This window comes from Glandiceps talaboti, chromosome 15 (genome assembly GCF_964340395.1).
Source record: "Glandiceps talaboti chromosome 15, keGlaTala1.1, whole genome shotgun sequence".
Lineage (NCBI taxonomy): Eukaryota > Metazoa > Hemichordata > Enteropneusta > Spengelidae > Glandiceps > Glandiceps talaboti.
In genome coordinates, this window is record NC_135563.1 from 16,504,142 (window position 1) to 16,519,618 (window position 15,477).

At 35.4% G+C, this 15,477-nt stretch overlaps 1 protein-coding gene across 1 annotated transcript; it reads right to left on the minus strand.

The window, feature by feature from the left end:
• Positions 1–694: 694 nt before the first annotated feature.
• LOC144446269 (neuronal acetylcholine receptor subunit alpha-10-like) lies at positions 695–14,319 on the minus strand. Its single transcript, XM_078136020.1, has 7 exons — positions 14,301–14,319; positions 8,807–8,952; positions 6,677–6,721; positions 4,365–4,474; positions 2,953–3,155; positions 2,086–2,421; positions 695–1,293 (listed from the first exon to the last, which is right to left on the minus strand). The coding sequence occupies exons 1-7, from the start codon at positions 14,317–14,319 to the stop codon at positions 695–697; spliced, it is 1,458 nt and encodes a 485-aa protein (XP_077992146.1).
• Positions 14,320–15,477: the final 1,158 nt, after the last annotated feature.

Consider the following 15,477-nt stretch of genomic DNA (forward strand, 5'->3'; position numbering starts at 1 on the left):
AGGGAAGAAATATTGGGATGATGAATTTATTTATATTATGATGAATTCAGATAAATCCTAAGTTCAGTGTAAACAACAGCAAGAATCCCTCTCATCACATGTCTTCACTGAAATATCCTAGACTGAAAGATCAGTCACGGCCATTGAGGGTGCTCTTCTCACCCCTTTCGACAAGGACCCTCCTGGTGATGTATTTTATTTACAGTGCATAGGTTGAATGAGAGCGGTTGTATTGACTGGTAATACACATATCTTTACTGACTCCATGTTAGCCTCGCTTCTAGACTGTATCCGGCAAACCTTACTTTCGTTGCATCCATCCATCCATCCATCCATCAAGTCAATTTCAACGTCAAATTTATCGGCGAAAGTTCAGAAGTTTTCTGAACAAGATTATGCGGCATGTGGCGTGAATTCAGTATCAATTGATTGATCGATTAAATCCAACTGCAACGTTCACTGAAATTATCCGAACTTTCCATTAACATAAAACATGTATCATGGAAATCCATTTCAACATCCATGGATGAGTTACCTGGTTGGATTAACACATGATGATACCACATGCATTGCGGTCATTGCACGAAATGTGCATATATCACGTGATGAAGTAACTCGACAAGCCTAGCACGAATTCCAGTTATTCATCGGCATTGCGAGATCATTAGTTATGATACAACCGTGCATGCTCTAGTCATGCGTACACCTGGCATATAATAATTAGGCAAGTCGCAACAGATCCAATAATGTAACAAAACATGAATAGTCGATCCACGACCATGGCAACTTGTTTCCATTCACAGTGTTTATCAGCTTCCCTTGTCTGTAATTTGAAATAGTCTGCAATACTTCTCATTTCCAGGTGCATCTTCTTTAATATTCTCAAATGTTCGTCATTGATATTTACAGTTATGCTGTTCCCAGATTTTATGCGTTTATTCCGTCGTCCAAAAGTATTGTGACTGTTGCTATCAGTGTTTACATTATAAGCGTTTGAATTGCTGACGTCAATGTCATTCAATGGGGTCAGTAGTGAGTCTGAAACCCCTGACCCTTGATTTGAAAAATTGCTACTGATGCTGTTAGCAGACTTTGTTACGGGTTTACTTAATTGCTGTTTTGTGGCTTTTAGTTTTCGAAATAATAACAATCGACCCAATTGTCCGAGTATTAGTCGTCGTGTCCAAGCAGGGACTTCACCACTTTCAGGTCCTCTGTGATGCAGACTCAGGACAACAACAGTCATTGCAAGTGAGAGTGACACAAGAACCATTGTTGCAGCATAATACTGACCTGTATATTAAAAAAAGAAGAATTCATATGAGTTTGAGAAATGTAACCGGTACACAAGATAATTTGATAAACTGAGAGCTTTCGACTGCAATCTGTCTTGTTCACTCTATGATAGATGGCCCTTTTTATTATGTTTTTTTTAAGTGTCAAGAGCACGATTGTGATTTACTTTGAAAAATATGAAATACACACAACATTCAATACCTAGTGCTCAAAATGAAGACAGCAAATATTTATTGATGCATTTATGGGTATTCTTGTTGTGTGCAACAGCAAGGATAATGACTCATGGTCAATGCAGAATTGCCATTGACCTTGCGTGCAACAGCAAAGATAATGACTCATGGTCAATGCAGAATTGCCATTGACCTTGGATCATGGACTGTATTGCATTACATGAAGTAAAGATCAATAAAACCAATAAAACACCATAACAGTTCTAAGATCCACCAATAAAACACCATAACAGTTCTTAGGAACTTGAAAAGGATCGGTTCAACATGTATGATGAGAAAGATTATATAATGTTCAGACGAACAGCGAAGTGCCATCAATCAGGCCTTGTGTAATTTTATATTATTTGTCATTGTTTTGGTGTGAACAAAACCGACCATATGTCGTTCGTGGACAATTTCTCCATTCAAGCCCACCTACATATTTTTTCACTTTAATAGATTTCACAGCATTTGATTATTTATCCTGTTTACATGTGGAAACGATTAAAATGACAGATATTAATGATAAACAACAATACGCAATGGACTCAAGATAAAGACAAATCGAAAAACTTACCGATAACAGGAACAGTGCTCGATGGTGGCAAAATTTCTGCCACTAGGAGTAAAAACACTGTAAGGGAAAGCAAAACTGTAATCCCTAACCCTACTTTTTCACCAGAGTCTGCTGGCAGGAAGAAAATCATGAGCGTTGTGACGGATATGAATCCACACGGTAGAATGAGGTTAAAGATGTAGTATAGAGGTCGCCGCCTCAGAATCATTGTGTATGTCACAGATCCGTATGGCACCTCAGGATCATCAGGATATATCTGGTAACTCATAATATTGTTTTTGGCCGAAATGTTTGATAACACCCATTCTGCATTGCCGTTGAAGTAACTGTCTGTTGCTGATAGAAAAAAATTAGAAAAATGCAAATTATGCAACAATTGCATCAATGACAATGACAAGAACAATAACACAAACAACAAGGGAATGGATAGACAAGTTGACTCTAAATAAACATTCAAAAATAAAATTAAAAAGTGATATCTGATACTTTGTTATAATCGACTACAACTCGAACAACACAATTCGATTTCATACTCAATTCAATGCACAAATATACACATGATGCATTATAGTGAAGTGATTGACAACGTCATATCCCATAATTTATAGTAGTTAAAATACAGAATTGTTAAAAATACTGGTCAAACTGTAAGCAGTACAATCTGAGATCATAGTGTATATGTAATTACACCACCTCTCTGTATGCAATATTTCATAGATTATATCCATCCATACAAAGAAAATCATGTGCCACTGGAGTATATTGTCATGGTGATGATTAAGTAGAAAAGTGCTGTAGTAGTGGACTGTTACATGTCATCATGCACAGACCTCAGACTATTATATAGAAAAGACAGCATAGACTTACTTTTTCCTGTCACATTTATTTCCATAGCACTATGTTGCCATGGACCGAACATAACTTTACAAGTCTGTTCATCAAAGGGGTAATGGGTCACATCTAGTCTGCAGTGAGTTTTGATTATTGCTGGTGCTGCCCACATCACAGTGCCATCGTATTTGATTGATACTATCTCATCGCTCCATAAATCTTCATATTTCGTTGCCGCACTTAGAAATAATAAGAAATGAAAAATTAGTTATCAGCAATAAGTTTTGGAAAGTGCACATAATTTATTCCCTATTTTATCCATTTAGCTTCAGGATACGTTTGATCTTTAATATCATGAAAACATTTGGACCAGTTAAACAAACAAACAAACAAACAAACAAACAAACAAACAAACAAACAAACAAACACACATGCTTTCAAGTGTACATTGTTCTTGATCTGAAGAAATTTTAATTCTAATTACTTTAAATTTACTTTTTAATTAACTATATACGTCTATAACAAATCTTACACCAAGAATACGATAATAGAATACACTCCTGATACATAGAGAATATACCTATACCTTTTAGAATACACCCTAGAATACATTGCAGAACATTCATCTCATGATATACCCAAATACATCACATGATATATCCTACTACACCACATGATATACCCAAACACAGCACATGATATGCCCTATTAAATCACATGATATACCCAAATACATCACATGATATGTATATGAAACAGTTGAGGGATTAAAATTTAATGAGACATGAGCCAAGTTAAATTTTAATCACTGGATTGTGTGATAGTTAGCATTCACACTCCACCAAACATTGTCCCCATGATAACATTCACTGATATCTGATCTATACTATCTTGACCTACTATCTGCTTGACCTAGGCTCTATCTGTTGTTTGTTTACAAAGCTCAAGTTCATGAATTTTAGTTTTCATTCATGTGTTGAACTTGCAGAAATAATCTCAGTAATACTCACTGTTTCTCACCTCTAAAGTTCTCTCCTGTGTCTATTAAACAGTGACAATTGTCCCTGTTTCATATATACCCTATTACATCACACGATATACCAAAATACGTCACATAATACCCTATGACATCACATGATAAACCCAAACACTTCACAAAGTGTACCCATGATAAATTCAAGTACATCACATGATACACCCAACGTGATACACCCCAAAACACAAAATACCCAATACATAATATCATATACCCAAATACATCACACGATATATCAGAATGCATCACATGATATACCTAAATACATCTCATGATATACCTGAATGCATTACGTTATGTACCAAGGACAAGTTTAGTAAACTATTTGGCAAAAATTATATCACTAAAACAATTATTGATCTTCGAACAAAATTGACTCCATTTATTATGATATCAAAGCAAAAATGCTTACTTGTCGTACAGATACACATCTGGCAACCAGACTAAATTCGAAGATAGCTTTAGATGTTCTATATGGAAGTAGTCAGTGGGATCCCAGTTTAGGAACTCATCCTTCCAACGCTGTAAAATCAATATCAAAGCAAACCAAATAAATATACATAATGGACAATTTGTCAGAGTTTTCTGTAAACTTTCAAAAATATAGGAGTGTCATCTATTGTATTGTTAGCAATTTTAAGAGATGTGGCAGTGCATTTTCAAACATATAATTTGAATAAAACAAGATATGTGATCAATTGCTGGAATTGTTTAACTGTTGACACTGTGTAACATTACATCAATTACGTATAGGAGGGATGAACACAGAGGAGACATCAGTCTGCAACAATGTCCACACATATGTGACATCCTCGTATATAGATACATAGATACATAGACACATAGATACATAGATACATAGATACACAGATACATACTAGTATACATACATGCTTACATATGTAACCCTCTTGGCCCACTCAAAAGGTGCGAGAAAACAGTATCAATGAAAGAATTTCTAAACATACACAAGGGCACAGTTCTGGTTTAATTGCTGACTTCCTACCCACTAATTTACACTAAGGTGAGAGTAGGAGGCAACACACATTTGGGTTTAGAGGATAACAATGCAATGTTAATGAAAATAAATAAAGGATTAATATGCAAAATGTTCATAAGCTACTATCTAATGCATACTTCCTACAGAGTATATAAAAGGGTTCAATTGTTCAGTTACAGGTCTGAAAATATACCGTGACACAAACAGTTGAAATGTACAGCACAATGTTCAATCGAAAGTATCTTCTCAATTCCAACACCAGTAGCGCTCTTCCAGTGTAGTTACAACTTGTCGTTCAACTTGGAACACCGTCAATCCTTATATATGTAGTTCTCAGGAACTCAAATGTTATGCTCATGCAAGTACTTCACTTCAACTCTCCACAAAGAGACAACACTTGATTGTACTGGGTAACATAGAATGTTATGATATCTTCACCAGTCACTACATTATGTCAATTACTAGTAATAGTATACAGTTTATGACAATACAGAGCCTGGACTTCAGTAATAAAATGGTCTCTATTATTACGAATACCACGATCACATCAATTTAAATCCAATTCTATATGTTATGGTCCACAACGATTTATCATAGTAAGGTCGACGTACTAAATGAACTTAGTCTCTGTGTTTATAAATCATGGTTGACGTGTGATCTGCCAGTGACTAACACTAACACTAACACAATGTTCACATAATCAGAAACAGATCGATGCTTATGCTTGTCTTGACTCTCAAATCAAGTTCAAACTTACTCAAGAAAGCAGTCGATCTTTCCTCACTCTGAATGTCAGGGTTCTGGTGACATCAAAGTCGTCTTATGTAGTAATTGTGGCAAGTTACTGCAGCACACAGCCTCAGTTCAGGAATCGAATCTCTCTTCCCCGTGTATTTCTACCATATCACACGGGAACTTACAGTGAATCAATACACCTAACTTTACTTTCCAGCAGAAAAAGTGTTGTCGCAACAAATTATTAACTTAACTCTCTGTCAAATCACTGCACAGATAGTAACAAAAATGCCTAAGAATATTGAGTTTTTCATGTAGGAACTACATTAAATAGCACTAAATACCAAGGTGTTAGAAGTCCTGCCCAGACACAATCATGGACAGCTCCCTCTATGGCAGAAATGCAATACTATGAACATGACAAACAGTACTTTAACTATTATAGAAAACAAATCTATGACCAGTGTTTTCAATGGTCACACACACACACACACACACACACACACACACACACACACACGCACATACATACATACATACATACATACATACATACATACATACATACATACACACACATCCATCCATCCATCCATCCATCCATCCATCCATCCATATATCCATCCATCCATCCATCCATCCATCCATCTATCCATCTTTCCATCCTTCTATCCATCCATCCATCCATCCATCCATACATGCATATAAATACTTGTATGTTCCTATATATGTTCAATATATGCTACGCTAGTTGGGCACATGTGCGTAGTTGATATAAGGCAATCAATATCTGCTAAACTATCCAGAAACATATTTACGAGCACAACCATTACTATCATGTTAATATACATGTACGTATACAATATCACATACACATACACATACACATAGACATAGACATAGACATAGACATAGACATACACATGCATTTAAATTGCACACTGGATGCATTAACACATAGTGATAACTTGTATCGTCAGTTGACATACCAGTGTAATCCAGACATTAGTCGCAAGGGTCTCTTTAGTTTCATCCTGTAAATAAAAGAAATCAAATTATGAATACAGTGTAGAATGCAGACATCAATTCAGGCTGTATTAGGTACATGTATTTGTAAATCAGGGATCGAACATCATGTTAAAGAGCGAGCGCCCTCAATGTTCAGATATATTATTAGGGACGAATATGCTGGGTATACAGATGTACATATTTTCGTCTCATGATACCATGCATATTTTACAGAAAATAAATTATGCCTCATAGCACGTGGAAATGCATATTGTATATACTTTTAGATATCACAACATACTAGCAGTCGTTAAAATGAACGTTAGAGTCTGGTTAGACGTTAAGAACAACACAAAATGTAGATGTGAAGTGTTCCATAAAAAGGTGCTGTTGAATATGGTTAAATGACAACCTACAATTGCCTAAAATATGCATACAACTGTAAGAATTTCTGGTCATAGGACGATGCTCGTACGCTTTAGATGTTCGTCTCATTGTTTGTATATTGAGACAGGGAGAAAATAAGGTATGATAGAACTGAACATATTTGTGTACTTTGTGATTCAAATGATATCGAGGATGAATACCATTTCCTATTGAAATGTTGTTTTTTTATACACCTGTGGTCAAAATACATTCCACAATATTTTTTATAATCCGTCTTCTTTTAAAAAAATTACACAACAGCTGTTATCGCGGTTGAATTACAGAGACTTGCAGCCTTTATGTAACACTCATTAAGAATCAGAACAAAATCAACTAATTTAATGGGAAGTGTAACTAATTTTTATGTATTTGTGTTTTGGGCCAATGATGACCTTTGAAGTAAAGTGACACATAAATATAGTTATGCAATAATTTATTGATATTCGTGGTCTCAGTACGACGACCTGACAATATTTTACCGTCATTTTATTGAATTTCAACATAAAACCTCTTAAAAGAAGAAATTGTAAATAAAAACCACTAAAAGCCTGAATTAATTGCGAAAGACCTACGTTTTAGGCGATTTAATGCACTAATTTAATCATGATTCTTTGACATTTACGAAAGAGTCAACTGGCATATACTTTAGCAATGATGTAATTCTAACTGAAGTGACCTTAGAATGGAATTTGTATAACGGGGGCGTCATAAAATGATCAGTGTTATTATATATGACTTAAGTTCTATTGTAGTTGGTGTGAAATTCTGACAAAGTATGCCATAGCCTCGAGTCATAACGCTATGAATGATCCGGAAGTAAACAACAATGGGATATAGACTCATATTCTCGTAGAAAATTAATATGATTTAGTCTACATTGTACTGTAATGTTTTATTATTTCCGTACACTTCATTAAAAAAACCAGCAACGGTGACTCGTCGGCGATCAGGTTGCTCAGACTTTCAGGATATCTTAAGCAAAGAAAAGGCTGAAGTGAAAGTGAAATCGTGTATTACATCGTTGTAGCATATAACGTCCTGTATGTGGTTTCTGTTGGTTGTACATCACCTCGTTTCATGTATGAATTTTACCTGAACTCATAATTTGAAAGGAGAAATAACGACCATAAATTGAGCTTTAAATGCAAAACAGTCAGTAATCTATATATCTCAATGTAGAGGTTGGAACAACCCATCACCGCAAAATCACATAACATTTTGCACTATTGGAGGAACGTCCGCTCGAGAGGCGTGAGAGTGGAAAAATATGACAACCATGGATTGTTTATGTTAAAATAAAAACAACGGCGCTCTAAGATTGATGTGATCGTCATCCTTTGCATATCACTGTATATCACTGTATTGGTGGCATGGTATTTACAGTTTACAAACACATACATATTGCCATGTCCTTTTAAAGCTGCCCTATCTACATCTGGAGCAGTTTAAAAAAAATGTTTTTTTTTAGATATAATTATTTACGTAATTGTACCATCGTACACCCTGAACAGCATTAAATCTCCTGTGAGTAACTTATTTGTGTAATACGTGTCACAAACTGATAGTCACATGTATGATAAATAAATGCAATAACAAAGTACCACACACAATAATCCGTTCCAGTGATATTAAACTAATGCAGTTTAACGTTGTCAAAACCAGTGATATAAGAAACAAGAACTTACCATATCTAGTACCTGAGATAAAAAGAACTGCATTTCCACCTTCACTGTAGTTGTAGAATTTCGAACGGGCCTTACGTGACGACTGTAATCTCGTGTCTCAAATAACTCCTTGAAAAGAAGTTTGTGCTGTTCTGTTCCATGGACGCCTGGATAAAACAAAACAGTGGTAGGTTATTTGCTTGAAATGATGATAAGTCTGCAGTAGCTGTTCAAAGAATAAAGTATGGCGGAGAGAAACATTATATTGATCGTAGTAAGCCAGATGTAGTGTAGTAAGATTTCAGAATTTAGAAAGGAAAATACTGCCAGTAACAACGGTGGACATAATTCATATCACAAATCTGCACGTCTCACTCAAGTTTCATTACTCCGAGCATCTACTCGAAATAATAGTTATGGATTATGACAATTTTCACGTGAGAGCTCCAATTTAAGTTTACTACTGAAAATTGGGACCTAGCTCTTACTTTGCTACCGAACGACTAAATTGATGGGAATAATTAGATATTCCTCAACATTTTTCTTAGTTTAACCAAAGGAAAATACGAGTGACCTAAGGAATCACTACACGAGTAGTGAAAACCTTTATAGGTCACTAGTATTGGGGAATAATGTAATTATACCCCCTCAAGCATAATATATGAAACATCAGGGACAGTGGTGTTGGATTGAAACGTTCTGACTCATATTTCGAGCACCGCAAAACCAATGACGTAGACGCGAGTTGTTGCACACAAATATGTAAATAAACGAGTATTTCAAATGTTAAACATATGGCTACTATAAATAATTTTGAAGGATGTGAAATAATTATTAAAAAAATAAATACAAATTGAAAGCTTAGGTTTTGATACATCCACATTTAAAGTTTTTAGAATGGAGTGTATAGCATATTTCTTAGAAAGCTACGAGGAAATGGCAATGGCAGGAACGAACATAGAACAAAACCGAAACAACTGGAATGTAATCATGGGAATGCTGAAAGTTGTCAAGAAAGAGCTGTTGCTTGTACATGTATCCCATACGCTTTGGGCACGAAGTAGAAACAAAAGAGCAGTGGGATGAAAAAACAACAACTTCCAGATGTGTTAATTTCATTAATCAATCATATGCATAAGGTTGCCACGACGACCCATTCACGTTCAAAATCGAAATGTTCTTTCTCTGACAGCACTTAAAATATATATCTTATCATATTTCTTAGTGAAACGTTCATCTATATTCCCTAAATATATTATAATTATAATAAAAGGTGAGTATATATTAGCATGAAATTTCGATCCAATTAATGATTTTGATATAATTATGGACTGATCTGGTCCTGGGTGTTGTAACAATTACCATGTCTTGAAGAACCCAGAGCTGTTTTATTATAATTTAAAAGGGTCTCTCAAGCTATAACCCGTAAAATATTTCCCTATTAATTTCGGTTTGCCTTCTTTAAACTGAAATTGATAGGATGCATATTCCACCACACACTATCTCCCATCACAAATCAATGATAACAAAATATATATCCGATTGAATACCTAAGCCAGCAGCAGCCAGATGAACCACGTGATAGAAATAAACGCATTATTGTTACGTGGTCGTTGGTTCTAAGTTTTCTAATACGGGACATAAATAGTCGAGAAGATTGAAAAGATTACTTTAGAAGGTGAAAAGCTTGACAGTTGATGTATACTGGGACAAATATACATATCGAGTGCATCTAATGGTCCAAAAATTAATCTATTAATTGTAGCATTATGCTAGAGGAGAGTCTCGGTCTGTGCCAACTAGATGAATGTATTTCCTGGACATTATTGATGATATGGCGCTAAGATCAGACATTTGGCATTCATATGAATGTTTCAACATTCGTATTCATCGTGAAATCCATTTACTTTTTTGTTGTTGGGCACATTAAAATTCATACCGCGAAAGATGTGACAGGTAACTTAATCTTTATAAAGTGTTAGATTATACCAAACTTTGAGAATTAATTACTGTCATTGATCCTTTCAAGATTCGTGTACATTTCATTCGCTTCTAGACGTGTTGTTCTTAAAATATATTTAATTCAATGTAACATTTTGAGACATGGCAAATTGGTTGTCTGTACGTGTTTCCCATTTTTTGTATCATTTGATGTGTTTGGTCTAGCCTTTAAGGCTACACTAGCTGCAACAGGATACTACTGTTTTGTTAGATGTAATGACCAACTTCTCAATATTTTACATGAGGAGGTGCATTGAATAATCTATAAGTAAACTTATGTATGCAGCACGATTGAATTTACGGTACGGACCCTAAAATCAGCGCTTCTATCGACCAGAGCACGTTACTTTTCCATACAAAACGTAATTTTTCACGAGTTACATCGTGAACGAATGAATGATAATGTCTGTGACTGAGGAAGTGTATGACATGGTTTATGCCTCGATATTGAATATTCAATGAGCACTAATAAATATGTCAAACTAATGTGTCGACGGATTCAAACCAAGCTTTCACTTAAGATTTAAACCTGTCACTAGTCTACCTACGGATGAAATATTTGTGTCTTATAAGTAGCTTGACTGATTACTTACAATGAATAATTCATTTGTACCAATGGAATGATTCAACGTTTACCATGGTGCACCACACAACATGGCGGGTTTGATTTTTTTTGTGTGTGCATAGAAACAAAGACGAAGGTGTACTCCGATTACATAACTAAAGCTTGGCCATGAGGTTATTCTTTAGGTTCTAGGGCACGATAAATGGCTAATTTGGCCCGATTACAACCATTCAAGTTAGACATTCAAGTTAAAATTTCAAACCAAATGAAGACCAATTTGTGTGATACTTTCTTCTGATAGGGACAACAGTGTAAAATATGCATGTAGATTTATGTGCCTAAACTTTAACTGAAACTCGATACGTGTAATGTGCATGCACTTTAGGCAAGTCTAACATTTAGGTTAACTTTAATATAAGGCTAAAAGATCATCCGTTTCAAAGTAAGCCGTTCGTAGAAATAATTTCCTGCAAATTTACCTGAACAGAAGGCCTCCTTTCGATAAGTCCATGGCACATGTCAATTTATTTTCGAGTAGGATTTTAAACTAAATCTTATAACCGGATTGGTGTTAAAAAACTCAAAAGAGACCACTTTTCCAGAGGAAAAAATTGTGGATGAATTTGCTCAATATTTTTGCGCAATTGCACAGGTGTTAAGTAATAGAGAGAAGGTCAATCCTATTTTGATCTCGTCTTTTAAGATCTCGTTTTAGTAATGACTACCTATCCGTACATTTAGAATTCAGGCTTTCATATCGTTCCATCATTCATTTTTCTTTTCAGTTATCGGTTACTGTGGTGACCATTTTACAGTACGTCGGTTTTAATTTACGGGGAAAAGAAGTGATATTTTATCTTTTAATCTTCAATTTGGAGAGTTATTCACTCAAAGGAATGGACATCGTTCACAACAGGATGAGGTATTTCTCTCTCAACATGATATGTGTCGGCAGAAAAAAGCCAATGTAAATTCAATCAGGACAGTGATATTTAGCTTTTGTGAACTTGAACTTTCACACAGACGCTATACTTTCCATAATGCCATGGAATGTCAAAGTTTAACTCAGGCAGCCTAATATGGAAAAGACATGACACGGGCAGTGTAATTGAAGACTGTAGCAAAATGTTATAGGAAGGGGTCAACAAAACAAGACAAATTGACTATGTTTGAAAATCGACATTTCTAATCATTAGCTTTGAATTATTATACGATGGTTTGATAACCGTACCACATCGGTTTGTTGCTGTCTGATTTCGATACATCATGGCAAAATGATGTTGTGTACCAGTGAAATGAAATCGTGTCTGTCCAACAAATATTAGTGAAAACATGAAATTGACCCATTTTGACGGTCACGGACTTATGATGAAACGTGATGAGCCATGGCGATATGACCTCATAGTCGTGGATGACTTAATGTTTAACTTTTCAACGGTTGAAGAATCAGGTAACAATTCAAGGTGAAGGTGGGGTTTTGATTAAAACACATCTGCGCTGCATCTACATAGATAATTACTTGTACTATAAATTTCCGATAAGTAATTAGAAAGTTTATTAAAGTCCATTACTAATTAACTTTGCCAAGGCTAATCGATGATAAAAAGACGTGATTGTCTTAATAGGGAACTTGCAAACCCGCCATGTTGAATGTTGCATCATGGGAAATGTCATAATAAATACTAATCAATTAGTATTGTAAACAATGTTGATACATTGTTTGTAACCACAAATAATCAATTCATAGTTATCCTGACAATTGTGGGAGGTTTATTTTATCAGTAGCTCCCGATTAGGTATTATGATAACCACAGACAATCCCGTAGTCCTTTGCATCTGAGCATGCTCAGTCTGGATTGCAAGTTCCCTATTAGGTAGAGGGGTAGACAACATTAGAGTTTCATCTGGCAAACACAATTATTACCTTGAACGTACTTGTTTCATATATTCATTTGACACACACACACACACATAAACGCGCGCGCACACACACACATAACATATGTGGTGGAATCAAACGACGGGAATAATCTATCTCACCAGGAGAGAATATTCGTAATCTTTGTTTTACACCTAGAAGTTTGAAATAAAAGGCATGATTTCTTTTTAAAGTTAATTTGTCATCAGATGATGTCTGGATGAAACTATTTTGTTTGTTGACATTACATAACGCATTGCCTTGGGTTCTTGACTATCCTACGAAATGCTTATTTGCCCAACTTAAGAATTCAGTTGGAAAAAAAGTCCTTCGCAAATAACGTAAATTTCTGCTCGGAGACAGAGTTTTGTTTGAGCGTCCCTAGTTACAGGCCAGGTTTTCGTAGCGTGGGACCCCGAGGGGCGTGTGTGTGAATCAAGCGTTGAATGTTGCGCTTTAAATATCAGCCTTGTGTTTCACCAGAGGTAGTACAGCATAATTTTGAATATAAAGTATTCTCAATGAAGTCTGAAACAACATAAATTTCAGTCAGATTAGTTTGAAAGGAGGTCAGGGGTCGGAGTCAAAACTAAAGAAATTCAGCTTTTATCCCACATTGATATTTCTACTTATATGAGATGGTTCACCTTACATATCTATTAGACGGATCTTGACTGATCTATGACACTGGGACATCATTTGTTTGAACTGTATTTGCAGGCGATTTTGAAAAAGTAGGATACTTGAGGTAACGTTTTTACGGAATTTCAATTTAATTGTATTATTTGCTAAACAACAAACAGACAAACAAACAAACAAACAAACAAACAAACAAAAAGAAGTAAATATCACGCACACACAAGCAAATAAACCGACAGATACATCACTATGATCAAAATCTGATACAAGAATACGGCTCGATTGCTTTATTTACCTCTATTTCCTTGTTCGTAAATTTTCGTTTGTTTTCGATTATTTGTTTCGGGAGTAAGCGCCTCTTGCTATAGCTGACTCTGTACCATAGGAGTTACCTTGGGGTTTGAACGACATATTTACGTTTCTTATGCAATGATACTCGGTCTTCACTTACTGTATATAGAAATGGCAAATTCTGAGTGTAAATCAGAAACGAGTTTCACGCATAAACTAGCCGTGTCCTTTAGCATCTACAATGTAGAGGCATGCAAATGGCTAAATACGGCAGCGGAAACCAAGCTTTCAGCTAACTAAGATAGACACAAACTAAAACTATAGTTGCGATTTTGTAAGCTATTGAATGTAGTTGGTTTAATTGTACTCACAGTAGGGTGGCGTTTTCGATGACTTTCATGATCAATTTAATACATCACACGACAAATCTAGTTTTGTCTGTGTCTTGTTTTAGTAAGTCGAAAGCTAGGTTTCCACAGTAGTAACATGACTTGTACAGTAAAGTCACCAGACTTTGATTGACTTGAAACTGAAAAAATGAGTTCGAATTTTTGAACGATTCCATCTTGAAGTCAAGATGGAATTTTTACCATGTCGTTTTAGATCATGGAGGGTTTTATAGCGAGTAAGCCACACTTCTAGGCCATGGTGACTCAGTATAGCCCCTTTATTTCATAGTATTTTGCAAATTAAAGCACTATTCATGCTCAAGGTGTAGCTTTGTTTGACTATAATTACCTCATTGGTTGTAGTTATTCATTATGTACAGTCGAACTCTCTAGGAGTCTTTTAAATAACGTTCATGTCGTAACTGTCTTCACGGTAACTCCGTGATTTGAATGTTAATGAAACTCTGATTGATCGATTAGTTTCCGTACAATCGACGACCACATCGGCTGTGAAAGTTTTTACAGCTGCCGCATTGTTGTCATCACATGAAATGAATGTAACTCGACACCGGAGAGAAAATCAGAAGGTGTTATCCACTTGATGAAAAGTGGTAAATAATTGGTATTTATGTTCTCTGACTGCTGTTTTTTTAACATGAGAAATGTCTCCATAGCACAGGAAAATGAAAAAAAGGATTTGGAACACATGTCTTAAAAGATCAGACTTCATGTTTCACTTTGTCCAACTTTCGCATCATATTCTTTTATCGTATACTCTCTTTCTGTTTTTGTGTGTGGGAAAACTGCTTAAATGAGCGGTAGACATCGCCAAAACTTGCTGGTATATAGAGATATACGACAGTTCACGTGAAGTCGATTCATTGACTTA